The sequence below is a fragment of the Orycteropus afer genome, unplaced genomic scaffold (genome assembly GCF_000298275.1).
Source record: "Orycteropus afer afer isolate SDZICR_OR568_19922 unplaced genomic scaffold, OryAfe1.0 scaffold00054, whole genome shotgun sequence".
Lineage (NCBI taxonomy): Eukaryota > Metazoa > Chordata > Mammalia > Tubulidentata > Orycteropodidae > Orycteropus > Orycteropus afer.
The window spans coordinates 6402012-6429653 of NW_006921641.1; the positions used below are offsets into that span (position 1 = coordinate 6402012).

General features: G+C 44.0%; 1 protein-coding gene across 1 annotated transcript in view; it reads left to right on the forward strand.

Moving 5' to 3' along the window:
- CAPN13 (calpain 13) overlaps positions 1-27642 on the forward strand; it is a 98500-nt gene that overhangs the window by 64294 nt on the left and 6564 nt on the right. The window contains exons 9-19 of the mRNA XM_007938808.1: positions 877-1022; positions 2728-2870; positions 5153-5164; positions 8045-8247; positions 9339-9375; positions 9713-9769; positions 13294-13351; positions 13431-13489; positions 15124-15192; positions 24594-24669; positions 26903-27031. Coding sequence (XP_007936999.1) covers positions 877-1022; positions 2728-2870; positions 5153-5164; positions 8045-8247; positions 9339-9375; positions 9713-9769; positions 13294-13351; positions 13431-13489; positions 15124-15192; positions 24594-24669; positions 26903-27031 — 989 coding nt within the window. The remainder of the gene's footprint in view (positions 1-876; positions 1023-2727; positions 2871-5152; positions 5165-8044; positions 8248-9338; positions 9376-9712; positions 9770-13293; positions 13352-13430; positions 13490-15123; positions 15193-24593; positions 24670-26902; positions 27032-27642) is intronic.

Consider the following 27642-nt stretch of genomic DNA (forward strand, 5'->3'; position numbering starts at 1 on the left):
AGCATTCTGACTGTACTTCTTCCAAGACAGATTTGTTCTTTCTTCTGGAAGTCCATGGTACATCCAATATTCTTTATCAACACCATAATTCAAAGGCACCAATTCCTCTTCGGTCTTCCTTATTCATTGTCCAGCTTTTGCATGCATATGAGACAATTGAAAATACCATGCATGATGTTTTAAAAACATATTCTTGACTATGTCCTCACATATTAGAGGATAAGGTGGACATTTCTCTGAAGGGTTGTCTGGTTTACTTAGTGGCATATTTAAAAGAAATGGGCAGGTGTTAAAAAGGAGGCTAGGTTCAACTAACTGAGAACCAGAAGAGGGACAAATGTAAATTAAAGGTAAAACTCTCCACTGTTTCCACTTTCAACACCGTAGGAGGTGAATTTGAGGTGTGGAATCCAGTTTATTCTAATAAAGACCTCAGCAATGAACTTGGAAAGAGTCCTAGGGGAGGGCGGTTTTTCAGGCAGCATGTAGGACCCTTAGCTGAAAGAGCCAGGTGGCTGTCCTTCAACTACAGGAGAGCTGGCAATATGATTAGCTGGTTAGGGAGAGATGGCAGTTGATGACTAAGTTCCTGCCAGGTGTTCTGAGACTTGCAGAGCCCAAAATGGTACTCTATCCTTGCCCTTCAGGCCACTGGAGAGGAGCATAAAGGAGCTGAAGGGGGTACCTGATAGTGGGTCCTAGGGTCATGTGAGTGACTTCAGGGAGAATGAGGCTCTCTGGTCTTTGAGTAGGACAACCATGAGCCAATGAGTATTTTCGCATCAGGGTGAAGGTGCAGTGATTTGATATGAAGCCTTCTCGCACTTCCGGGGACAACAGCAGTGGTCATTTAGTGATGTGTGTCTGTTTTCACAGGATTTCTTGTCAAGATTTCCAAGATAATTTCTCCTGCCTGTATATATGTAACCAGATTCCAATCAGCCTGGACCATGGAAACATACTCCATGGAAGATGGTCTGAAATGACATTTAGGAACCAAGAGATTCTAAGACACCCTGCAGGTAGTAGTGACACTGGTAATCATTCTGCCTGCCAGAAGCTGCCAGCCCAAGTCCTGCTCTGGCTTCAGGTCTCACTGGCCCCATGATTCTGGACTGTCAGCCTGAAGCTGAACTGAGAGAAGGTTGATGGCTGAAAGCAGCAGCTACTACTTATCCCAGGAAAAAGACCACGGGTGGGAGGCAGGCGGGAGAGTCTTAAATGTGCACCATCCTGCCCCTTCATGGTCTACAACTCTCTCTGCAAAACTCCACCTGCTTCTTGGGAGTACAGTAGGCTCCCCTCTCTTTATGCAGTATCTAGGAGTGAGGTAGAAAAGTCCAAGGTCTAGGTGAAACCATTATCTTTGCCTTATGCTAGCTCTGTGGCTTTGGGAATAGAGCTAGTCTCTGTCTTTAGCCAACCCAACTATAAACAATGGGATTAGTAATCTCTGTCTGTCTCCTGAGACCACAAAGAACCTCCAGATTCAAGGGAGAATATCTCCTGCAGCAGTGTGCTGAGATTCCAGTGGTGGGCATGCTTCAGAATCTGTCCTTGGATTCCCCTATTATGAACATTGTTCATTGTGTCTTGGGAGAGTCACATACTCTCACTGAACCTCCCACTCACATTTATGACATTGATGAGTGGCACAGCTGCCTGCAAGGATGAATCTGAGTATGTTCATACATCTCTGGAAAAGGAGGCTGCGCGAACAGTGTTTTTGTGTGAGTGTGTACGTGTATGCATTTGCACCCAGACATCTACATTCCCCACTCCTGAGCACCATCTGTCAAGAATGATTGGCTCCCATGAGCCCATTCCTCAAGCGTCACCCTCTCTTAAACATGCAGGCTCTTTAACTCTCCTGGCCAGAAAACCTAGTCACCAGAGGCCATGGTTACACTCTGGGGACCTGCCAAATCGTTCTGGTACAACAAATTTACTGATTCATCTTTCTGAGCTCCATTTGTCTGATTGTGTGGCAAAAGCCCCTTTATAAATGGACTAACCCAAATTATACATTGGGCCATTTGTAGTAATTTCTTATAAGGAATAGAGGAAGGGAAGCAGCAGCCATGAGCTGCTAAGTGCACTTGAATGAATCATCTTATTCAATCCTCCAAAATTCCTGGGGCCATGACCATCCTCTTTGCCTCCCCATTTCCAATTATGACCGGACCTTCTGATCTCCATTAATTCATTTCTATCTTGACTTACCTTCATCATTTCATGTGTTTGAATCTAACAATGTCCACATTCATTCACTAGGCTTCCTCTGGCTCTGATGAGCAGGCTTGGGTAGCAGAGTACTGCCAATTGACATGCATCTGCCTATTTTCTGTCTCCACTGGTGTTTGGGGATTGATGTGCATGTCAAGGCTCTGAGGGTTACTGCCAATGCATAAGCTCATGCAGACATGGGGACTCTGGAATTTTATTATTATCAAATAGCCCTCAACTTTATAGTTTAAAAAACTTTTCACCAAAAGGGGAATACACTCCCCCTTCATGTTTTCAAAAGGAGGAGAGGAGACTGAGCCTCAGAAAATAAAGAAACCTGAACCACAAATAATAATTTTTGGGAACTGGAACACGGGCCTTTTTGTGTCTTCAAATTTAGAGTTTATTCCACAAACCCCCAGGGCTCTTTGAATAGGAAAAGACTCCCACAGGGAGTCAGGGGACAGTGATGAGCTGCGGTGACAGGTCTTTCTCATGCAGAAGGACCTTGGAGGGATCCTCAGTACTTCTTCCTTGTGCAAGAGCCCATGGAAAGCAACAATGTTGTTGTGTCCTTCACCATCATGCCACAAAGTTTGATGTCAACAGACAAGGAAATTCCACTGAACTTCCAAGTGTTCAAGGTAAAGGTAGTCTACGTCTGGGTTTGTTCTTTGGGGACATTTGTCTATACCAAATGGGGCTGGGGAGGGCACACTCTCAGTCATGCAGGGCTTTAACTCCTGAGGCTGTAACTAAAAGCTGTAGGACTTTGAGCCAAGTGGCAGCAATGCAGGGCAGTTGCCCTGTGGTGCTCAGCTGGGTGCCACCCCATCTTCCAAGCCACCTTCTCTAGACTTCCTTCAACTCTCTGAGCATTCTTCCAATAACTGCCTTTCTGCTTATCCAGCCTGAGTTTGATTTCTGTAAGCCAAGAGTCCTCACTGATCCAGGGAGTTTCTAAAAGAAATCTCATCCTCAGAGTTACCCAACTTTCACTCTAAAAAAAAAAAAAAGAAGAAAGAAAAAGAAGAAGCCTAGAGCCAGAGTAAAGGCATTGGGAAGGGCTAAGAAGGAATTGAGGCACCAGATCTGGCTGTCCAGGATAGTACAACCAGACAAGGCTACTAAAAAGTCTCGGCCACCTCTTCACTTTCCCAGTGAGACAGAACCCTGGAGAGGTCTCTGGGCTGCTCCATTGCACTACTCCTGGGGGTACCGTTAACACAGTCACTCTGAGACCCATGTCCTATGGCTGGGCAGCACAGCAGTGTTGTGTTCATTTGCCCCAAAGCCTTTACAGTTCAGGAGCCCTAGCAATATTATACCAAAAAAAACACCTACTTCCTTCAAGTCAATTGTGACTCATAGCAACCCCATTGGGTTTCCAAGGCTGTAAATCTTTACAGAAGTAGATTGCTTCATCTTCCTCCTGTAAAAACGTGGTGGGTTTTGACCCACTGACTGCCTGGTTAGCAGCCAAATTCCTTACCCACTATGCCACTTGCCAAGCCCATTTCTCTACTTTTCAGCTCAGGGATGAATTCTTTCTCAGCTGCTCACTCTTCCAAAGGGGCACCCGGAACCTGCATCTCCTCAGGTATCCTGAAGATCTTGCAGGATCCAGATTGATCCTGCAAGACTGATAAACACCAAAGACAGTCCAGACCTTAACAGCTCAAGAGACATTAGGGGTCTTTTTTACTGTTTCCCTGAAACAGGTGATGTGTGTTCCAGCTCCCAGACCCTTGGAGGTTGCCAGGCTTCTAGTGGTGTTTGATGGGAACAGCCAGCCCAGTGCCCCAGTCCTGGAATGGGCCTCAAGGCTCCCAGTGGCTATAGGAACACTATTCTGCCTTACATGAAACCAAACGCAGGTGTGTGAACAGGCAGGAAAAGATAAGACAGTGACAAATGACAAGGGTGGGCAAACTTTTTCATCCTTGCCCCAAACATTCCCACCTCCCTGCCATCTCACCTCTGGATTCCAGGGAAGTCTCCCTGGGCAAATCACCTGGTAGTTATATACCTGATAGAGCCCATGAGCAGCAGTGGAAAAGAAGACAAAATCCTTATCAACTATGGAAGACAAACCCTGGTGGTAGCAAAAAAAAAAAAAAAAAATTCAAACCCATTGCCACCAAGTCACCAAGCTGATTCTGATTCATGACAACCCCATTGCCTGGTGATAGTGGGGCTTAATTACATAAAAAGCAACACAGGTTGCTCTAGTCCTACTTCCGTTCCTTTAACTGTGGAGTCTCAGCTTCTGCATCCGTAAAACAGGGAGCCTAGAACCAGCTTGCTGGATCATTGTAAGGAACCAACATTACAAGGAAGCACTTTGCAAACTGTAAAATGGCTTAAAAACAAGCCTGCATTCTTAACACTTCTCTGGGAAGCAGAAATTTATGTTTCCCCACTTATACACACCTGCATTCCCTACTAACACCAGGAGTCCTAGGACAAATGCCCATCATATTTTCAAGTGATCTGATGGGGGAAAAAAGAAGCAGTTTACTTCTTATTGGAGTCCTTGATGTTAAGGAATTTACAATTGATACCAGCTCTGTCTTAGCGTCAGCCTTTGTCAATGTCTCACTTTTCCCTTCCACTTGTATCACCACTCCTGTGAACTGTAATGTCACCTTGCTGAACTGACAAAGGTGGAGTCTCCCCTCTCAGACAACTTCCTTTCCTGTATTTTCTTCCCCTTGCTGTCTCCACAGCTGATTAGGTTTCCTTTCTTACAACTCTGTACAGGGAATGAGTCATCTGCCTGCTTACTTCAAGGTGTGCAGGGAGCAGGCTAAATGTATGCAAGAAGGGAGGAAATTGGGACCCTGAGCCAGGCTCAGCTCTGATTTGCTCACCATCTTGTTTGGGTTGGGGTTACTGAGCCTGCCTTTCCTCCTCTTCCCCACAGGTTGACTCCCAGGTACAGTTCACTGTCACCTCAGCTCTCTCCTGGGCTTCTCACAATCTTGTTGCTGTCCGTTGGTAAAGTGTTAGGCGTCTTCCACAATCTGTGGCCTTAACGTGTCTCTTGCTATTTATTGGCTGCAAATTCAGCCTTGCTATGTGCTGCAACAGAGACAAGCTTGGAATCTCTGAAATGTCAACAATGTGGTGAAATACTTTCACTGTCCTGGTCTAAAGGTTGGACATCTTGGGCTGTTCTTTGGTTTGATATTCAAGGCATTGCAACTGCAAAACTACCCTCAAACTTTTTGGGCCCTGATAGAGCTGATGCAGCCAGTGTCTTAGGGTTCTCTTGAGAAACACTATCAGGGATTGAGATAGATAGATAGATCATAGGTAGGTAGGTAGGTAGATAGATAGATAGATAGATAGTTACTTTGAAAACTTGCTCACACAATTGTAGGGACTGCTAAGTCCAAAATAATGTAAGTCAGGTAACAGCAGAGTGGAGACTCCTTTAGGCTTGCATCCCAAGATCTGTTGTTCAGGCAACGAGAAGAGTCCAGAGAGAAGACAGAAAAAGAGTTCTGCCAAAATATCTATTTATAGTCTGGAGGCAGAACACACCCTAAGGAAACTCCCTTTTCAACTGATGGATTGATTATATTACATTATAGAACAACAACTAGACTACTATTTGGCCAACCATGGGCAACCACAGCTTAGCCAAGTTGGCACACAAAATTAACCATCACATGAAAAATTAACCGTTAGGTATTTTTCATTTCAGATGAGAGACAGTAGCAAGGCTGAGGGAGTGCTTGAGGGGACACTTTAGCCTCTTACGTTTTTTGTCAGCCCCAGATCCACCACACACAGGGTATAGGCTATGTAAATGCAGCTTCAAAACACATCCTTTAGTTCCTCTTACCACCAAACTGCCACCCCTCCTACACAGATATTCTGGGACACCACTGGTGTGAGGCAACCTAAAAATATGAGTAAGGATGGAGGACAGATGGAGCTTAGAAAACCTAACCTCAAAGGCACTCAGATCTCTTAAATGGATATGAGATCTGTGGTCCTATTGCTGCCAAGGGGGAGGCGATCTTCCAAGGGGCCGTGGGAGGAAGGGAGGAAGCAGCATGTGGCCATAACAAACAGGTGATGCTTGTGGCAAGCTGGCAGGACCAACGAAACTCGTCCAGGCCTTCCAGGGGTGCTTGGATGGGTAGACAAACCCAGAAAAGGGGACACTCAGAATTCCAGGCAGGAAGCTGACAGCAAAGGAGCCATGGAGTGGGATTTAGGACCTCACTTTGGTCCCTGACACCCCAGCTATGGAGAAGTGGAACGCTTGAGAGGGTTTCAAGGAAAGCACTCAAGCCGGGGACTAGATTAGCATTCTAGTTCCCAAAGCTGAAGAATAGGATAGGGACTCAGTCTTAGGAAAGGCACAAGCCCCATCCCTAGAACCAGCTGGTCAGGTCTGTGTGGAACTAGCCCTAGGTCTATTTGATGCTGTATCCTCTGAGCCCTAGATCAAGACCTCCTCTCACTATCCCTGCCTCCCATATTCACACATCTAGCCACCACTGAGTATCTTTTCTGAAGAATCAGGTAGGTGGACAGGGCTGTGAGGGTCCAGTGGAGAGGGAGGTGGTCAAGAGAGCTAGAAAGAAGAGAAATCCTCATTTTTTACACCTCTTCACACACATTGCCCTCCTCATACACAAATACCTGCACATGCACATCCCAAGCCACAGGACAGTGCTGACCCCATGAAGAAGATCTCATTTCATCATTGTTTTTGCCAGAAGGACTCAAGCAATCCAGGCTCCCAACCCCGGGTGTTCTCATGTCAGCAGAGATGATTCCACTGAGTCCCCTACTGCACACCTGGCCTGATGGCCTATTCCTATCCCACCTTGTAGCCCACTCCTGTGCCCCCTGTCTGAAAAATAACTATCCCCTTCCCCCTGTTTTTCCCCAAGGCAGACCTCATAAATAATCATTTCACACTATGTAACCCTTCTAAATGGAATCTCTATGCTCGATAGTATTGGGGAAAATTTGTTTAGTAAGGGTTTCTTATTACATAATATCTATGTGACATCTGGTAATAAGAACTGCATTATATTTATTGTTTTATCTCTAAGAAAATATTGAAATAAAAGGAAAATGATTAGGGCCTATTATTTTCCAATGAGAAGGAATATCAGGGCTTGGCTGGAAAGATAAAACAGAGGAAGCAAAAGGAGCACAACTCCGTGATGGTCTAGCATCCAAAGAATATTTTGCAAAAACCTCGGGAGAGAATGGGCTCTAGGGGCCCCAAAGGATTCAGTTTTGACAATGTCATTAGTTTTCATGGACATCTTCTTTATATATAAGCAAAGAGATAAAACCCTACAATCAGAAACCCAGGATGCTGTTAGACTCACTAAGATAAAGCCATGTGTCATATTTCTTTGCATTCATTGTAGTCTCTAGAGTCTAAACTAAATTACAGTCTAAAGTCTACCACTTTTTCAGAGTTCAGGGGAAGCACTGTTTCTCTTTCCAGGGGCTGTAATGATGTTTCAGGGGTGGTGCCAATGGTTAATGCTCTGGGCTGCTAACCAAAAGGTTGGTGGCTCTAGTCCACCCAGAGGTTCCTTAGAAGAAAGGAATGGCAGTCTATTTCCAAAAGCTCACAGCCCTTGAAGACCCTGTGGAGCATGGTTCTACTCTGATACACCCGGGGTCACTATGAGTCAGAACTGACTCAATGCCAACTGGGTGATGCTGCTTTGGTAAACAGGAAAGGGTCTGGAATGTGGGGGAGGTGGTCTATCCTAGTTGCTGGGGCCCATGCATGCCAGGCTGCTTTCTCACAGTAGCATGTTTCCTCCAGTTCCAACAGTTCCGGGAGAGATTGCCGCCCACATTTTTTTCCCAATTCAGACATGCTGCCCAGGGCACACATTTAAAAACCAAGTGCAACTTTACACAGTGCTTCCACCTGAGCCCTGGGACCTATGTTGTAGTCCCCTCAACAAGCAGAGAAGAAGCCCAGTTCTTGCTCCGAATCTTCCTGAAATTGCCAGACACTGACAGGTACTGGATGTCTGGGATTCTAAGTGTTTTATTCAATTTCTTTCTTTTTTGTTGTGTTGCATCATTACATACAGAGCACTGTGCTGACCTCAGCAAGGGTCACTGTACGGGCTCTGCTTTGAAGAAGCTCACCATAAAGGGGACATGAAAGACTATGAAGCAATTGTTGTTGTTGTTGTTATTATTTGCCATCAAGTATAATACACCACAAATAGGATGGGGCCACTGCTAGATGGACATGCACAGTCTCATAGTGAAGGGACATGCTTCTGGCCAGAGAGACTGAGGAAATGGAATTTAATCTAGTCCTTGAAGGACAGATGGAATTTAGAACTATAGAAATAGGCAAATGGGAAGGTACTGCATGCAAGTGCAGGGAAAAGTATGTGCAGAAACAAGGAGATGAGTGATCACAGAGCCTGTTGAAGAATAAGTGATGTCAGCAATACATACAGGAAGGTGGTATGTAGTGAGCATGGAAAATTGTCTGAAATCTGGCCAGAACGTGGAATACACCAGGGGGGCAGTGAAAGATGGGCCTGAAAGATAGAGTTCTATCATGGAGGGTCTTGAGTTGGTTGAGGCTGAGATCAACAAGGGCATTGTCTGCTGGAAGCCCTTCCCCTCTTGGGCCAAAGGCAGCCATCTCTATAATCACCACTGTGATTATTTACACAGTAATAAGTGTAAGTGTGGTTTTACACTTGAGCACAGGTGAGACCTTCTCAATACCAAGTGCTAGGCAGCCTCCACTACCAGTTAAAATTAGGACATAAGGTAAAGATTTTTTCCCACTCTGGCAATGGGAGTCACTGCATATGTGTATCTGCTGGTGAAAGAAACAGTTTCACTTCAAACCAAACTAAATGGTTTGAAGACCAGATCATGTCCACCTGAAAGGCTGGGCATATTCCCTGGTGTGTGTCTGTCTGCTGGCTGCCATGACTGCTCACTTTACATCTTGTAATGCTGAGCACTCTCCAGGCAGGTCTTTGGGATAAATGTCCAATGCCACTTTGGGTGTCCTTGACATGCAAGCCGCCTTTGAATGGTGAGCTGATCATCTTTGTCACATTTCCTCAACTTTCCAGGAACCTGGACAACAATTTCAACCTCAGAGGACTAAAGGTATGTGTGTAGTAAGACTTAGTTAGTAAGCTTCATTGACCACATCTCATCTCCAAGAGCTTTCATCTCCTTCCTTCTTGTCTCACCACTGACCATGAAAACAGAGATAGCATGATGTGGGACTAAGTTGGGGGAAAAGGCAAGCCTCCAAGGGCAGGATGGACCCAGCCATCTTCCTCCCATGAATTTCAATTTTCTCATTCCCCTGAAGACTTTATCCAAATGCCAAATGAAACCTCTATCTCAGAACCAGGCATGAGTTCTTATGCCCTTGCTCTACCAGACAAGTGGCCCCTTCCTTAGAAGTTTACTCTTGGCTGTTTTCTCTTTGATCCAGGCCAGTCTTCCAGAAAGTGGCTTCAAACAAAGTATTTTCCAGAGATATGCTCAGCAGGTATAGTACCTAACAAGGAGGGGCCTGGCAAAGGGCAGGTGATGAAGTGACCTGAGGGTGGGAAACCTCTCCCAGGCCCTGATCAGGATTACTAAAAAAAAAAATTAATAAAATAAAAATAACCGGTTCCATCGAGTCAATTCCAACCAATGGCAGCTTGACAGCCCCATGTGTTACAGAGTAGAACTACCCCACAGGGTTTTCTTGGCAGTTATCTTTACAGAGGCAGATTGCCAGGCCTTTCTTCCACAGTGCTGCTATGTGGGTTCAAACCACTAACCTTTTGGTTAGCAGCTGAGTATAAACCATTTGCACCACCCAGGATACAGAGAGGAAAGGTCACTTGCTATATCATTTTATCATCCTCTCTCCCTGGATCATCTCCAGGGTAGATTTGGCTGCCAAACTGCAGAGAAGGGGGCACTCTATTTGGGTGACATCTGGGACAGAATGTAGGGCTTAGAAAAGGAGGAATGATGGTGCAATGTACGCACGTGCTTTTAAAATCTATAAACAAGCTAGGGCAGTAACCCTTACAATTTGTTCTTCGCCTGCTTGGCCACCTCCCCACCAACTTTGGCAGCATTCCTCCAGGGAGCTGGCCAGCTCCAGAAAGCACCAGCAGTGTGCTTCCTGCCAAACCATGTATGTGCACAGGAGATTTTAGTAATGGTTTAATAAACCGTTATGAAGAACTCCTTGACTTGTCAAGATAGAAGATGCTGCCAAGGGCTTGGCATGATGGCCTCTTTACTGTTAATAGTCACATCAGGTGGGAAATAGAAAGTGATACGATGCTCACGTGTACTGTGCCAGCCTCTGGTCAGGAAAGTGCCAAGGACACATAGAAAAAGGGTTGCCTGGCCCAGAGTCTGAGTGTGTCCTTTCTTGCCGTGACCTTGGATTATAATACCATCACCACTACTACTGTTGATGAAAGTAACACATGATATTAGTAGGAGGAGCAGCAAGATGTCATGGTATTTGTTTAAGGCTAGTCAGAGGGCCAATGGAGCAGTGGTAACAATGAGGAAGCCCAAAGAGAAAGGATTAAGGCAGCCTGAGCCCAGGGGAACCAATGATGAGAACTGAAGAATGTGGCTGGAATGAGGGGTATGTGTTGCAAGAAGCAGCTCAGTATGGACCTCCTTGAAATGACTATCAGCTCATCTGATAGGAATTTGGCCTTCCATCTGGGCCAATTCAGGCAGCACTCCACTTGATGCATGACACGGCCTTCCAGAATGATTTACCCCAATCTGTGAGCTCCTGAAGTCAGGGATGACACCATATTCACTCCTTGTCCTCAATGCTTATCACTGTCCTTGGCACAGAGGAGGTGCTCAGTCAATTTTGTTGAAATGAATTGAGACCAATTAACTCCCCCAGAGCAGATGCCCAAGCTAAGATGAGCTGCCCCTAGGTGGTCAGCAGGGCCTGATTAGGATGCCTGTGACCAAGATTTCTTCAAGAGCAGGTTGCAAAATTCTCACACCTGGTCCATGCACCTGCACAACTGAAATAAAAAACCTACTTTGTTATGTGATAAAATGGTACAGATTCCCTAACTGGGACTTTTCAAAACAACAGCCAAGTGCCTTCTCACAGAGGGTGACTGGTAGCCCATACGGGGGCTTTGTAAGAATTTGAATGAGGCACAGATGCAGCTTCATGCCAAGGTGCATGGCTGGTAAAGTGGGACAGAGATTGGATTGTAGCCCTTTCTTACCTGGGCAGCCTTGAACAGGGCCAAGCTGGCATCAATCTGCACTGCCTGCAAACCATCTCAAAGGCTGTGTCCTCAAAAGAAAGTTTAAAGCAAAATATCCACTGGTGTACATGCTGCATCTTCTCTCCTAATTGCCTATATCCGATTGATTAGCCTTAAACTAATACCATGACAAGTTGCTGCTCCTACTACTACTACCATGCATTAGCTTCATCAACAGTAGTAGTGGTGATGGTATTATAATCCAAGGTCTCCTTGTGGGCAAGGAAGGACACACTCAGACTCTGGGACAGGCTAGGTCTGTCCATTCATCCATCCTTCCATCCATTTATTCAACTGGAGAACATTATCAATCACTTAGGGCATTCCAAGTACTGCACTAAGTTTTGGAGATCTTATGTTACGGTGTAAGTGGCAAGCATACTGTATTTTGGGGAATTTGTTAAAGTCATCATCACCTCTATTCCTATCTTCATCTTCTCAAACATTGTTGGTTAGTTACTGAGTGTTAGGTTGAGGTCAGGGTCCACCCTAGGGTGGGGGGGGGGTTATGGAGAAGGAAGAAGACATGCCCATGCCCAAAAGTGGCTTATAATCTAGGTGGGTGATTCCATGTAGGTTAGAGTTCCTCATGAACTTGTAAACTGGTGTTCAAAGTGAGGTATCAGAGCTCTTTTGAAGAGAAAAGTCAGTTGGTGGTATGGCACATGGCACCGACTTCCCTGGCATCAAACAACCAGTAACGGGTGATCCCAAGACTAATTTCATTGGCAGGATTTTTCCCTTAGAGGGCACTGTGAGGGGTTATCCTTGAAGGTGATGGGCTTCCATAAGGACAGGCTATGGGTTGCTTTTGCTTGCAGTTTTAGATGGTGAGGCCAACCCTGGGAATGTGGACAGGGATGGGGTGTCTGTCATCTATTGTTTTCAGAAGACCCCAAGGAGACATCTCTTCCATTTGCTCTGGTGCCACTCTACAAAACCTCCCTCCAGCTCCCCATATAAAAGTTTCTCTAGGGTGATCATGTCACATCATCCCCTCAGCTTTTACCAAAGTGGATGTAAGAAATGACCTCATATAGGATAGTTCTGCTTCTCTGTGAGACCGTCACAGAAGACATTGTTCATTAAGTCATTCAATGCCCCCACTATAAAATCTAATTCAGTTAACTCCTCTAAAAGTTCAGGGCAGGAGAACTTTCTCTCTCCTTCCAACCTCAATTGCTTCCTGTTATTAATCTAAGGAAAACCATAATGCTTCCCTTTTTGTTGCAGTGGCTGGGAAGACTAATGCCATGTAGTAATGCCCTCAATTACAGCAACTTCTCTTAGCCTAGATTTCTACTATTTTTATCTCCCTTCACCATGCAGACACATCTAGAGAGAGAGAGAGAGAGAGAGAGAGAGAGAGAGAGAAAGGTCATATCTTCTCTTAGTCTCCTTCAGGAAGCAGATGGAAAAACACACCTATAGGGCTGAATTGATTCCTTCAACAATCCTTTCCTGAGGGGCTCCCTATGCCAGGTATTGTGGGGATGAGCAGCCCCTGCTCTCATCTCATAATGAATTAGGAGACAAATGCACAACAACCCAAACTTAGTGTCAAATGTCAGGAGTGATTAGTGCTACAGTGTTGAGAGGGAATTATCACTATGGCGTGGAGCAGTGGTAAGGCTTCATGAGGGGGGCAGAGTCCTGTGAGATGGACATGTTGTGGCAATTGAGAGCTTAAAGACCATGATCTTAAGGTCCTGAGTACTGATCTTGTCCTGCATTCTTCCCTTGTTTGGGACAGGGGATAGACATTGATGCCACCCAGCTTCAGAGCCTGCTCAACCAGGAACTCCTGCAAGGTACGATCATCCCCACTGTTGGGCCAGCCTAAGGCCAGCCCCATCATTATTCCAGTCCTTCCTGTTCTCCCCTCCTCAGGACCTCCAGGGGACATGTTCTCCTTGGATGAGTGCCGGAGCATGGTGGCTCTGATGGATGTATCCTTTAAAGTCATCTCCCTAGCCGCTCACCCAGCTCTAAGAACGCATCTGTTCTTTAACCTTCCCAGGGGTCTCATTAGGACATTAGGGAGCCCTCACTCTCAATATGTTCATTTCTTCTTTGGCTCTAAGGGATTACCAAGAGCCTGGGTGTCTTTGGATTCTCAACTAACTCACTAACTCTTCAGAGCAACGACAGCAATGATGACAATGGCTATCACCTAGCAAGCATCTACTCTGCACTGAGAATTGTGCTAGTGCATGTATTTTTTTTCCTTGTAATTCTGGCAACAATCTACAGTGCAATATAACTACATATTATTGCATCATACAGTGGGAAATGTGCAGAGAGGTTAAATAAGCTGAAATCACACAGCTAGTCAGACTCATATTTGAAGTTGGGGGTTTCAGTGTGCTAAGCCTATGGTCTTACCTTACTCTATGTTCTCAGTGGGGACTATTTTTCCTTCCACCCATCCTCTTACCCCTGGAGAAGTTCTCACTGTTTAAATTCCTTATTCAACAAACCCATGATTCAGTAAAGACTAACACCACCAAAATTTGTGGAAAACTTTTTACTCTACACGGCAATTTCAGCCCATATTATTATTATTATGCTGCACTTGCAGATGAGGAGTGTGGGGTTGGGCAGTTCCGTAACTTGCTAATGTTTCATGGTTATAACTGGCTGGGCCCAGAATCGACTCTGGCTCAGGACTCTGTCCTGGGCTCATCCCCTTCTTGAGTGGGTCTTTCTGCCCCTGTCCACCCTGGTTCCTACAGACAGAGTGGGGCTGGCTCACGTGTGTATAAGCCCCACTCCTGCCCTGCCAGCTAACTTGAGAGTGAGATAGATCACCCGGCACCTTCACTGCTAATAAGACTCGATTGGAAAAGTGATGCTGGCAATTGTACAACAAGAGGGCTTCTTGATGAAATAATAAATCAGCCCTGTCTCTGCTGGCTGTGGTTTGAAGCACTCAAAGACACTGTCCATTCTTTTGGATGAATCAAAATGTCCCGAGGCAGTCCCTCAGCCTGGGGCAGCTAGCCCTAGAAGATGTCGTGTTTACCAGACCCCTTGCAAGGCAGACAAGTCTGTTCTATCTTCCTCCTACTCACCCACCAGCACCACTTCCAGTTCCTCAGAAGTTGATTATTTTCCTCTCGTTGTTGTCATTGAACCCATTCTATGGAGGAACCAAGGCTACCTTTGATGGAAATGTTCCACCCACACATGCACATAGAGCACACACTCAACAAGCACCTATATCTGTGGCTTCAGGAACTACCATGAGCCCCTCCTGCCCCTGCCCACTCTCCCCCACCGGGGACCTCACTCTACCCATCTATGGCTGTGTATTGGGCCTGCTCACCTCCCCCAAGTGCAAGAGATATCTGCCTCTTTTTCTCAGGGCTTCCTTCTCTTTCCAATTGTCCATTTTTCTTTGTAAAATAAATTTAAGCCAAGTCCCTTCCAGAGGCAGCTATGAGCCAACTGCCATGGGACCATATCTAGGTGGGTTAAACCAGATGTGTTACTTGTTGATGGACAGAACAGCTCCCCCTGGCAGGACTAGCCGGCCAGCTCAGTGCATGATGCACTGGTTAACTCTTAACCCTCCATCCAGCTAGAAGTGAATGGACGACTCAATCCACAGGAATTTAAAAGGCTGTGGAGGCGCCTTATGAACTGCCAGGTATGTGACATTATCTCTTTCGGCTAACTCTTATTCAGGTGAGGTTAGCAAATACTTGCAGAACAAAACCATTTCTGATTGAGTTGACTCTAACTCATGGTAATGCCAAGTGTGTCAGAGTAAGGTTTTTACAGGCTGAGTTTTAGGAAGTAGATTGCCAGGTCTTTTTCCCAAGGCACCTCTGGGTGGATTCAACCCTCCAGCCTTTTGGTTAGTAGCTGAATGTGTTAGCCATTTGCATCATTTATTGTGTCCCCAATTCTTCCCTAGGGTTGAGGGGAATGAAAGAAGAAGTCACCTCCTGCCCGCCCTCAAGGAGAGCCCACATTTTGTTTGGACAGACATATATGCAACACAAGGAGGCACAAGACAATACCCAATTAAGTAGCAGGATAGGAGTGCTTCAAGAATTTGGATGAGAAGCGGTCACTGTAGACTACTGCTGAAAGCACCAGCTAGCATTTCTCTCCTCGTTTCTCTAGCCCATCACTTCCCCTTCCAATCTGTCTGCCAGAAGTTTCTGTCAAGCACACAGATAAGATCTGTGGCTTCAGTGACTCCCCATTGATCTCAGGATAGTCCAAACTCCTCAGAGTTACACCGAAGCTCCTCCAAGCTTGGGTTTAAGAGAAGCCCTTTCACTCATCCCACTCACTCCTTCACATGCCAACTACAAGACCCCTCACTGTTCCTTGTAAACACCATGCCCTTGCTCCTTCTGGCCTGCTTTCACCTCTCCTTTCCTCCATTCCAAGGCTGGCCAGTGGCCATCCATTCTGATAGCAAGCCTCAAACACACCTCCTCTGCTAAGCTCTCCCCATCCCAAGGAGCCAGTCTGTTCTTTCTCTCTGGTTCTTTACATTTGAACTCACATCTCTTAGGGCAATGTTACTTTTTTTTTTTTTTTTTCTTGTCTTTTGTAAAACTGGGTTTCATATCCAGATTCTTTAATATCTTGATAAATCAAGATTTTTTTTTTTTTTTTTTTTTTCTTATTTTTTGTGGTTATACATGCCATCCCACCACTTATCTGTCAGTTTGTGGTATATGGTGGCTTGCATGTTGCTGCAAGGCTGGAGGCTATGCCACTGGTTTTTCAAATACCGGCAAGGTCACCCATGGTAGACAGGTTTTAGAGGAGCTTCCAGACTAACACAGACTCAGAAGAAGGAAGGGAAGGGGCCGTCCACTTCTCAAAGAGTTGTCCAGTGAAAACCTTATGAATAGCACTGAAACACTGCCTGGTATATTACTGGAAAACTTTATGAATATCCCTGAAACACTGTCCAACATAGTGCAGGAAGATGAGCCCCTCACGTCAGAAGGCACTCAAAATACTACTGCAAAAGAGCTGCCTCCTCAGAGTAGAGCCAACGTTAATGATGTGGATAGAGTAAAGCTTTTGGGACCTCCATTTCCTGATATGGCAAGACTCAAAATAAGAAGAAACAGCTGCAAACATCCATTAATAATCAGAACATGGAATAATCATACATATGAAGTATGAGTCTAGGGAGGTTGGAAGTTGTCAAAAATGAAATGGAATGCATAAAGATCGATATCCTAGGCATTAGTGAGCTAAAAGGGACTGGTTTTGGCCATTTTGAATCAGACAACCATATGATCTACTATGCTGGGAATGACAAATTGAAGAGGAATGGCATGGTATTTGGAGCTCTGGTGATATAGTGGATAAGGCACTTGACTCCTAACTGGAAGGTCAGTGGTTCAAACCCACCAGCTGCTCCATGGAAGGAAGATGGGGCTATCTACTTCCATAAAGAGCTACAGCCTCGGAAACCCAGTGGGGATCACTATGAGTGGGAAATGACTTGATGACAATGAGTGTTGGAGGTTTTGGTTTAGGCATGGCATTCATCATCACAAAGAATGTTTCAAGATCTATTCAGAAGTACAGTGTTGTCAGTGATAGGATAATGTCCACACACCTACAAGGAAAACCAGTTAATACTAATATTATTCAAATTTATGCACCAATCACCAAAGCCAAAGATGAGGAAATTGAAGATTTTTACCAACTTCTGCAGCCTGGTATTGACCAAATACAGGATTCTGCAATCCTGGTATTGAATTGATGCAATCAAGATGTGTTGATTATCACTGGTGATTGAAGAACAAAAGTTGGAAACAAAGAAGAATCACTGGCAGGTGGAAAATATAGCCTTGGTGATAGAAATAATGCTGGAAATCACATGATAGAATTTTGCAAGACCAATGACTTACTCATTGAAAATACCTTTTTTCAAAAACACAAATAGGAGCTATACATGTGGACTTTGCCAGATAGAGTACACAGGAATCAGATTGACTACATCTGTGCAAAGAGGTGATGAAGAAGCTCAATATCTTCAGCCAGAACAAGGCAAGGAGCTGACTGTGGCACAGATCATCAACTGTTCATATGTAAGTTCAAATTGAAGCTGAAAATGATTAAAACAAGTCCACAAGAGCCTAAATATGACCTTGATTGTATCCTTCCTGGATTTAGAGACCATCTAAAAAACAGATTTGATGCACTGAGCACCAGTGACTGAAAACCACACAAATTGTGGGATGACATCAAGAACATCATCCATGAAGAAAGCAAAAACCGAAAAAAAAAAAAAAAAAAAAAACCTCACTGCCATCAAGTCAATTCCAATTCATAGTGACCTCCATTGGGTCTCTGAGGAGGTAAATCTTTATGGAAGTAGATTGCCCCGTCCACGGACTGGCTGGTGTGTTTGAATCACCAGCCTCTGGTTAGCAGTCAAATGCTTAGGCACTATGCCACCAGTTCACTAATAAGACAGGAAAAGAACAAAAGACCAAAATAGATGTCAGAAGAGACTCTGAAAGTTGCCCTTGAATGGAGAGTAGCTAAAGCAAATGGGAGAAATGACAAGATAAAAGAGCTGAACAAAAGATTTCAAAGAGCAGCTCAAGGATACAAAGTCAATTATTATAATGAAATGTGCAAAGACCTGGAGTTAGAAACCCAAAAGGGAAGAACATGTTAGGCATTTCCCAAGCTGAAAAAAACTGAGGAAAAAAAATCAAGCCTTGAGTTGCAATATTGAAAGATTCTATGGGCAAAATATTGAATGGTACAGGAAACATCAAAAGAAGATGGAAGGAATACAGAAAGTCATTGTACCAAAAATAATTGGTCGATGTTCATCCATTTCAGGAGGTGGCATATGATCAAGAACCTATGGTATTGAAGGAAAAAGTCAAAGCTGCACTGAAGGAATTGGCAAAGAACAAGACTCCAGGAATTGATGGGATACCCATTTACGTGTTTCATCAAATGGATGTCATGCTGGAGCAATTCACTTGGCTATGCCAAGAGATTTGGCCTGGCCAACTGACTGGAAGAGATCCATATTTGTACCCATTCCAAAGAAAGGTGATCCCACAGAAAATGGAAATTAACAAACAATATCATTAATATCACACACAAGTAAAATCTTACTGAAGATAATTTAAAAATGGTTGCAGGAGTATGTTGACAGAGAACTTCCAGAAATGCAAGCTGGATTCAGAAGAGGACATGGCATATCATTGCTGATGTCAGATGGATCTTAGCTGAAAGCAAAGAATACCAGAAAGATGTTTACTTGTGTTTTATTGAGTATGCAAAAGCATTTGACTGTGTGGATCATAACAAATTACAGATATCATTGAGAAGAACAGGAATTCCAGACCACTTAACTATGCTCATGAGGAACCTACACATAGACCAGGAGACTGCCATTCAAACAGAACAAGGGGATACTGCATGGCATAAAATCAGGAAGGGAGTGCGGGAGTGTTGTATCTTTGCACCATACTTATTCCATCTGTATGCTGAGCAAATAGTCTGAGAAGCTGGACTATATGAAGAAGAGTGTGGCATCAGGATTGAAGGAAAACTCATTAACAACCTACAATATGCAGAGGACACAACTTTGCTTGCTGAAAGTGAGGATGACTTGAAGCAACTACTGGTGAAGATTAAAGACTACATACAGTCTGCAGTATGGATTACATCTCAACGTAAAGAAAATGAATATCCTCACAACTGGACCAATAAGCAGCATCATAATAAATGGAGAAAAGTTTGAAGTTGTCAAAGATTTTATATTACTTGGTTCCACAATCAACACCAATGGAAGCAGCAGACAAGAAATCAGATGACAGAAGGAAAACAAAGTAGGAGGTCTCACAGTCCTGGATCTCAAAACCTACTATACATCCATAGTAGTTAAAATAGTGTGGTATTGTTACAATGATAGACAGATAGCCCAATGGAATAGAACTGAAAACTCAGAAATAGATCCATCCATCTATGGAAAGGTGATTTTTGACAAAGGACCAAATCCCATTATATGGGAGAGAGACAGCCTCTTTAACAAATTGTGCTGGCAAAATCGGATATCCACTTGCAGAAAAATGAAACAAGACCCATACCTTACCCATACACAAAAACAACCTCAAGTTGGATCAAAGACTTAAATATAAAACCCAAAGCTATAAAGCTCATCAAAGATAAAATAGGGGCAAATCTAGGGGACCTAATTTATGACATAAATAGATTATCAAGCATAGATCAGAATGTACAGGCAGCAGAAGAGAAGCTAGATGAATGAGACCTTTTAAAAATTAAATTCTTGTGTGCATTGAAATACTTCTCCAAAAAAGTGAAAAGAGAACCTACAGATTGGGGAAAAATATTTGGCTGTGACATATCTGACAAAAGACTTATTCCAAAAGTTATAGAAAACTTCAACACCTCAACACCAAAACAATCTAATTCAAAAATGGGCAAGGAATATGAACAGACACTTCACTAAAGATGATATACTGGTGGCCAACAAACACATGAGGAAATGCTCATGATCATTAGCCATTAAAATATCCAACTCAAAACAACATGAGATAACATCTCACCCCAGCAATAATAGCAAAGTTCAACAAGACAGAAAATAACAAATGCTGGTGAGGTTGTGGAGAGATGGGAACTCTCATATACTGCTGGTAGGACTTCAAAATGGTACAACCATTGTGGAAAATGGTATTGTGTTTCCTTAAAAAACTGAAAATAGAAATACAATTTGATCCATCAGTTCCATTACTAGCAATATATCCTAAAGAGATGGGAGACAGGACATGAATAGACATATGCACAACCATGTTCATCACAGCACAATTCACTATAGCAAAGAGATGGAAACAACCTAAACGCCCATCAACAGATGAATGGATAACCAAACTATGGTACATTCACATGTTGGAATACAATGCTATATTAAAGAATAATGAAGAATACATGAATCATTTCACAATATGGATCAATTTGGAAGACATTGTACTGAGTGAAATAAGTCAATCAGAAGGACAAATATTGTATGAGCCCATAATTGTAAAAAGTCAAGGAAAGGTTTAAGGACAAACAATGCAACGTATGAGTCCAGTATAGTAAAAGTCAAGGAGAGTTTTACCCAGGGAAGGAAATTCACTTTGTTGGTTACCAGGAAGGAGAAGGAAGGGGAGGGAAAATTTTGGACTAGTTCAGTGTCACATTTTTATTTGGATGAGGAGAGGAGTGGTAGGGAGAGTCTGTGATCAGCATGATGACATTGGAGAAAAGAAGACACTGAAACATGCACATAAGATATAGACAACAGAAGCAAATAATAGTATATGCACAATACTGCATTAACACTAACATCAAACACCAGGCTACAGATAAATGCATAGACAAGTGAGAAGGTCAGGTGGGGGTCAGCAAACAGGAATATACGCGACCAAAGATAGATTTAGCTGAAGATAATCTTACATATGCACTGTGGTACAAAATTAGCCGCACACATTACAGGAGCAACAGAAGACAGAGTTGGAGTAATCTCTCAGAGATAATCAAACACCTTGAGAGAGAGAATCACCAGGCCTGCCAACTGAGGACCACAGTCTCTGGGGACACCAAGCTCAACTGACACAACAAAGTATATAAAAATCTTGTTTCATAGCCTACTTTGGTGAGTTGACTCAGGTCTTAAAATCTTTCGAGCAGCCATCTAAGATGAAACTATTGGTCTCCTCTCATTTGAAGCAAAGAAGAGTCAAGAAAATCAAAGGGCATCTGGAAACAATTGGTCCAAGGAGATGATGGGCCATGAGACTAGAAGAACTAGATGGTGCCTGGCTACCAACACCAACCACTCAGAAAGGGATCAAAACTGGAGATCCTGGATAGAGTGGAAGGCAAAATATGGAACAAAATTCAAAACCACAAAAATGACCAGAATTACTGGTCAAATAGAGTCTGGTGGAACCCCCACGACTATGGCCCCAGATTATCCTTCAGGCCTAGAAATGGACTCACTCCCAGGAATTGCCTCTCAGCCCAACAGTAGAAAGACCTACCTGCAAAACACTACCCCACGTCAATGCACCCACCTACTCCAGGGAGATGCACCCCTTAGAGCAACTGGCCATGGGGCAGCATTCACATAGAGGGAAAGCTAGATAAACAGGAGTGCATAGTTAGAAGGGCACAGGGAGTGGGTAGTCACAGAGACAGGAGAAGAGGAGAGTTATAGTTGGAGATGATGATGGGGGCATGAAATCAAATGTACACGAACTGTGGAATGTAAAACAAATTTTGCTCTTTGAATTTGTACCCAAAGTACAGTAATATTTATAATAAAATAACAACCATATGCACGTGGCCCAATTTACCTACAAATTCTTAAAGACACAGTTAGAAACTGATCTCTGCAATATAGGGACTGCCTGTAGTGGGAAAAGTGTCTCTGATTTTTGAAAAATCAGCTATTTAAAAAGTTTCAAGAGAACTCTGGATTAAATCTCTACTGTTGAAATCTCCATAGCATTTTGTGCTGTTTTTGTCAGGACTTGACCATGAACTTGCAGCTAACAGCCATATTAGACCAGAATCAACTAGACTGGAAACCAAGATAACCAATCTTGCTCAAAGTACATGTCCCATAGTTCGAATTGGCTAAAACTATGGACCCCAAAGAAACTGCCAAATCAAAGAAACTAATTATGCTCCAGTTATAACAACTGCAGTCCCCCAATTGTAACAAAGTTTATAGAGAAAAAAAAAAAAAAGACATCAGATGACATATTGCATGGGGCAAAATCTGCTGCAAAAGACCTGTTTAAAGTACTGAAGAGCAAAGATACCTCTTTGAAGACTAAGCAGCGCCTGACACAAGGATGGTATTTTTCAATTGCCTCATATGCATGTGAGAGCTGGACAATGAATAAGGAAGACAGAAGAAGAGTTGATGCTTTTGAGTTGTGGTGTTGGCAAAGAATAGTGAAGGTAGTCCATACTAGAAGAACTAGCATATCGTCCTGGAAGAAGTGCAGCCAGAATGTTTCTTGGAAGCAGGAATGTCCAGACTTCATCTCACCTACTTTGGTCATGTTGTCAGGAGAGACCATTCCCTGAAGAAGGATATCATGCTTGGTCAACGAAATGGAGGGTCCATGAAAAAGGGAAAGGGCCTCAATGAGATGGATTGACACAGTGGCTGCAATGAGGGCTGGGCTAAAGTGGAGCAAGAAATGCGAGGCTGGCATAGGTCCAGACAGTGTTTTATTCTGTTGTTCATAGGGTTGCTATGAGTCGGAGGTGACTCGATGGCACTTAAAAACAACAACAACATACCTACCATCTGCTTGTTATAAATGAACCAGGCAATGTTTTGTTCTGTTGTACATAGAGTTACTATAAGTTGGAACCAATTCGACGGCACTTAACAACAGCTCATTATTATAAAAACAGTACCTGTTCATAGTGGGAAAATAGAAAATAGAAACAGGCAATAAGAAGTTTAAAAAAGAAAACATGATTTTGCCAACTAAAGGAAAATACTATTAACACCTAGTGAATATTCTTCAGAATTTGTCTTGTAATATGTGCATATGTACACACATGTACACCCACATACATACATACATAATTTTATAAAAGCATGACTTGCTTTAAAAAAAATAATAACTTATCAATATGTCAAATGTCTAACCATGTCTATAACTATTTCTACATCATTTTTTAAAGACTGACTAAATGCCAGGATGTATTATTTAGTCCCTGACTTGGGTCATGGAGTTCCACCTTCCATTAGATTGTGGGGTCCTCCAGGAGAGGGGCTCCATTGTATTCACCTTCTTCCCTCGATGCCTTCCATAGTGCCTAACTCATAAATGCTTAGTAAAAGGACAAACAAATGACTTACAGAAGAATGAGTGAACACTACTTTGAGAACACTGTAGATCTTTTTTGATACACACCAAGGGCCCAATCAGACAGGAAAAGTCCTCAAACTGCTATTTCACAATAATTGGCTTCCAAAGTCAGCCTTGGTCACACTCCTACTTGTGAGGTATTTTGCTTTGGGTCAGCTCCGATGAGGTAGCTATTTGTAGATCAAATTTAGGGGTCCTGAGTTTGGTCCAAGTCCCTGAGTGGTACAAACGAACCAAAAGGTTGGAGTTTTGAGTCTACCCAGAGGTGCCTTGGAAGAAAGACCTGGTGATCTGCTTCTGAAAAATCAGCCACTGAAACCCTATGGAGAATTGTCTACTCTGAAACATGGGGTCACCATGAGTTGGAATCACTTTGATGGTAACTGGTTTTACTGGGAACTCAGTCCAGCCTTTGGCACTTACATGTATAACCCAAGGTTTGTTATTCACCTGCCATTGCACTGGTTTCCTCATCTGTGAAGCAGGAAAACAATGATCAGGATTATAGTGAGAATTAGGTAGAGGTACAAGAGCTGCGTTGTACAAGAGTGAGGTGTTACTGTCAGTACATTTGACATCTGAGTTTAAATCCATGATGCAATTCTGTGCAAAGCACTCTCCTACAGACTTTATAAACTGTTATTCATTTATTCCTCAAGATAGACCTCTGAGGTAGATACTGTAATTAGTCTGTAATAATCAAACAGAATTTAAACCTAAGCAGTTTCATTGTAGTCTGTGTTCTTAATTGCTACTATATACAAATTATCTTATTGAGAGCTCTGTATCGCTTTTTAAAGCAGCAAGGTGTCCTATGGGTCAGACATAGGTACCCATGTAGGGGGTAGAGAAGAGGAGAAGAGAACAGGCTGGGGAGGCTGAGGAAAGGAGGCGGGCCTGGGAAGAGGAATCCACAGCCCCACAGGCTGGCAGCCAGGATGGTTAACTCCAACAGGTGTAACCACATCCGCCGTCCCTGCTCCTCAGCTCTGCTGCCCTGATTATACGGGGTCTGGGTGCTACCCATATTTTAATGAAGTTACCTTCAGGGATGGAAAAAGGCCTTCTAGGACCTCCCTGGCTTCAGGTGGGCTACAGGACTCACACAGTCTTCTTGCTTCTTTCCCCACAATAGCATGTTTTCCAGAACACTCAGAATGGTTCCGGGGTTCTCCTGAGCTCTGATCTGTGGAAGGCCATAGAAAATGCAGGTAAAGGGAGGATCCTTTGAGCTGAGATAATTGGGGGGCCATGGAGTGTGTGTGTGTGTGTGTGTGTGTGTGTGTGGTGTCTGTCTGTCTGTGTGTCAGTGTGAGTGCCTCCCCCATGCCCCTAGCATGCTATAGGCAAAGCTTTTGTTGCAATGCTGGGTAGTCAGGAGAGAGAAGTGCAGGAGCGTCCATGCCTGTGTCCTCCCCTGGGTTACACTGACCTCTGTGGGTCTTTAGGGCTTGGACTTAGAAACTATCCTCCCCCGCCTGAGTTCTTGTGCAACGGTCAATTTTCCTAATTGCCTTTTCTCCCTGGCACAGCTCTAATTGTGAGAAAATAGCCCCACATGATTGTTAACCTACCAGAAATTGTACTCGCCTTAGAGACACTTCCATCTCAGCATCTGGGCCATCAGGGTTAAATACCCACTAGCAGACTGATGCTCTCTCTTTATAGAGGATTTGGGGGCTAAATTAAATCAAATGGCATCTGTCTGCTTCAAGTAGGAAAAAGCTTTCAGTCCTGGGATAATGATAATAATACCTTAAGGTGCATAAGGGCTTCATAGTTCACCAAGAGCTTCTACTTATATCAGCTCATCTGATTGTCTCAACTACCCTGCAGCCTGGGAAGGGCAGGAATCATTATCACCATTGTACCAATGAGGAAAATGGATCACAAAAAGGTTAAATAAGGAAATTGCCACATTCCTTAATAAAACTTAAAATCATGCTCTCTCAGATTAATGCTGGCAGAAATCTCCATAATTCTCCCTCCACAGCTCCAGGCCATAGCTCCAGGTCTGAAAACAAGATAGAAACCCCTAACTGCTGCCCTCCCTTTAGCATAGACTCTCCCCTTCACTGTCAGAGCATAGAGTTGTGGTTCTCAAACTTGAATATGTATCAGAATCTCCTAGAGGACTTTTAAAAACATATATTGTTGGGCCCCATCCCCAGAATTTCTGATTCAGTAGGTCTAGGGAGCTCTGGTAGCACTGTGGTTATACCATTGGGCTGCTAACCAAAAGGCTGGTGGTTTGAACCCACCAGCTGCTTAATGGGAGGAAAAATGAGCAGTCTGCTTCTGTAGAGATTCACAGCTGTGGAAACCCTATGGTTTCTGTGCAGCTCCGCTCTGTCCTATAGGGTCACTATAAGTAGGAATCAACTCAATGGCAGTGGGTTAGGTTAGGGTGGGGCTCAAGAACTCACATTTTTAACAAACTTCCAGGTGATGCTGATGCCCATGGCCCAGAGACCACACTTTGAGAACCACTGCATTGCCAGTTAAAAATGAAACATTGAGGGAGATGTCATAATGACTCCAGAATAATGAAAGAAAAATAGAGAATAGTTGGCATTCAATCCAAAAGCCTTCAGGGATGGCCAGATAACTTAAATGGCTGATAGAGTTAACAGTAAGAAAATAGAATGCATTGGGAATGTGATAGGCTGGAGCATGCATGTCCTGCCTAAGGGCGTTCAAATTCCTGTTTTCTTAATTCTTCTGGAAAAATCAAATGGTTTCATGTCACGTGGGACCCTCAGGCCACCAGGCTTGTTCCTTTGATGGATGGTTTGGCTTGCAAGGTTCCATTTGCTCACCAGAGCTTGCAGGCTTGATCCTTGTAATAGCCCCTATGTGGTTGGTGCCTCCTGAGAGCACATAAGGAGATGTAAGATAACAAGGCCCAAACAAAGCAAGATATCTGTCATCTATTCACCTAAGGCGACCTTCTGAGTTCTGGTCTTTTCTCTGAAGACCAGCCTCTTCCCTGATGGCCAACTTTAGGACTGAGTCTGCTCTTCCAGAGACCTCTTCTATTCACACTCGCAACATCCACATATAAACCCATACGCTGTCAAGGGGGGTACAGAGCAAGATTGTTTTACAAGGGCACCAGCAGAGAGAAGTCTGACAGAGACAGGGCTGAGAGGAAACTCTAGGTGTCTGGCAGCTCCCATCCCACACAGGAACTATCAGAGGGTTGTGGATGCTGAAGTGGCCCCCAGAAGAACAGTCGATGTCTTGAATGTCCTGAGTTCTCTGGGGCTAAACATGAGAACAGTGTTACCAAATGTTGGTGAACTGGCTGCCAAGGTAGGCTGAATAGGAAATGGTGGTAAGAAGGCCACCAGGTCCTCTAAACAGATTTCTCAAGCCTTGTGAGGCAGAGGACCATGCCCCACCCTGCCTCCTCCCACTCACTAGCTTGCCCTGTGGCCCCAGACTTCCTTGCAGGGATCTCTGTCAGCAGAGAGCTGCTGGATCTCATGACCCTCAGGTATAGCGACAGCGCCGGTAGGATCAGCTTCCCAAGCCTGGTCTGCTTCCTGATGCGACTTGAAGCCATGGCAAGTAAGTGTTGCCTGGGGAGGGAAGTGCTGACATCCTGGAAACTTTCACAATGACTGAAGGACACAGAGAGGGCCAGGCACAGTGATGCCCCAAGCCTGGGCAAGGCCTTAAGTAGTAGGAGGGCTTGGATTTCTGTGTGAGGAAGCTTTGTTCTTAGGGAAGGACAATGCCAACTTTAGCTATATAATAAAGCAGTCAGCTCATAACCCCAGCCACCCCTCTGTACCTTTTCTCCCCAGAACCTTCTCCTACCTCAGGTTCCTCATTTCCTCATCACCCTATCTAGCCCCTTTCTCAGAAAAAGGATTACTTTAATCACTGTGTCTCCTCTGCCAGTTGTGTTTATAGTTTAAACCTATTCTGTAATCATGCAATGGAAGATTTTGGTCTCTGCTGAAGGAATTTTACAGACAAGTGAATAGATGGGGCCAGGAGGTCTTTCCCATGGCTCTAGAAATCCAACTATGTAGGCCAGAGGTTTTGACACTTTTTAGCAGCATAACACTTTGCCTCAAATTAAATTTTATTGTGAAAACCCAGACTATGATATGGCTCAAAATGGAGCTACTGGGCTAAGGTAGAGCTGCACACACCCCCCCCCCCCCCCCCCC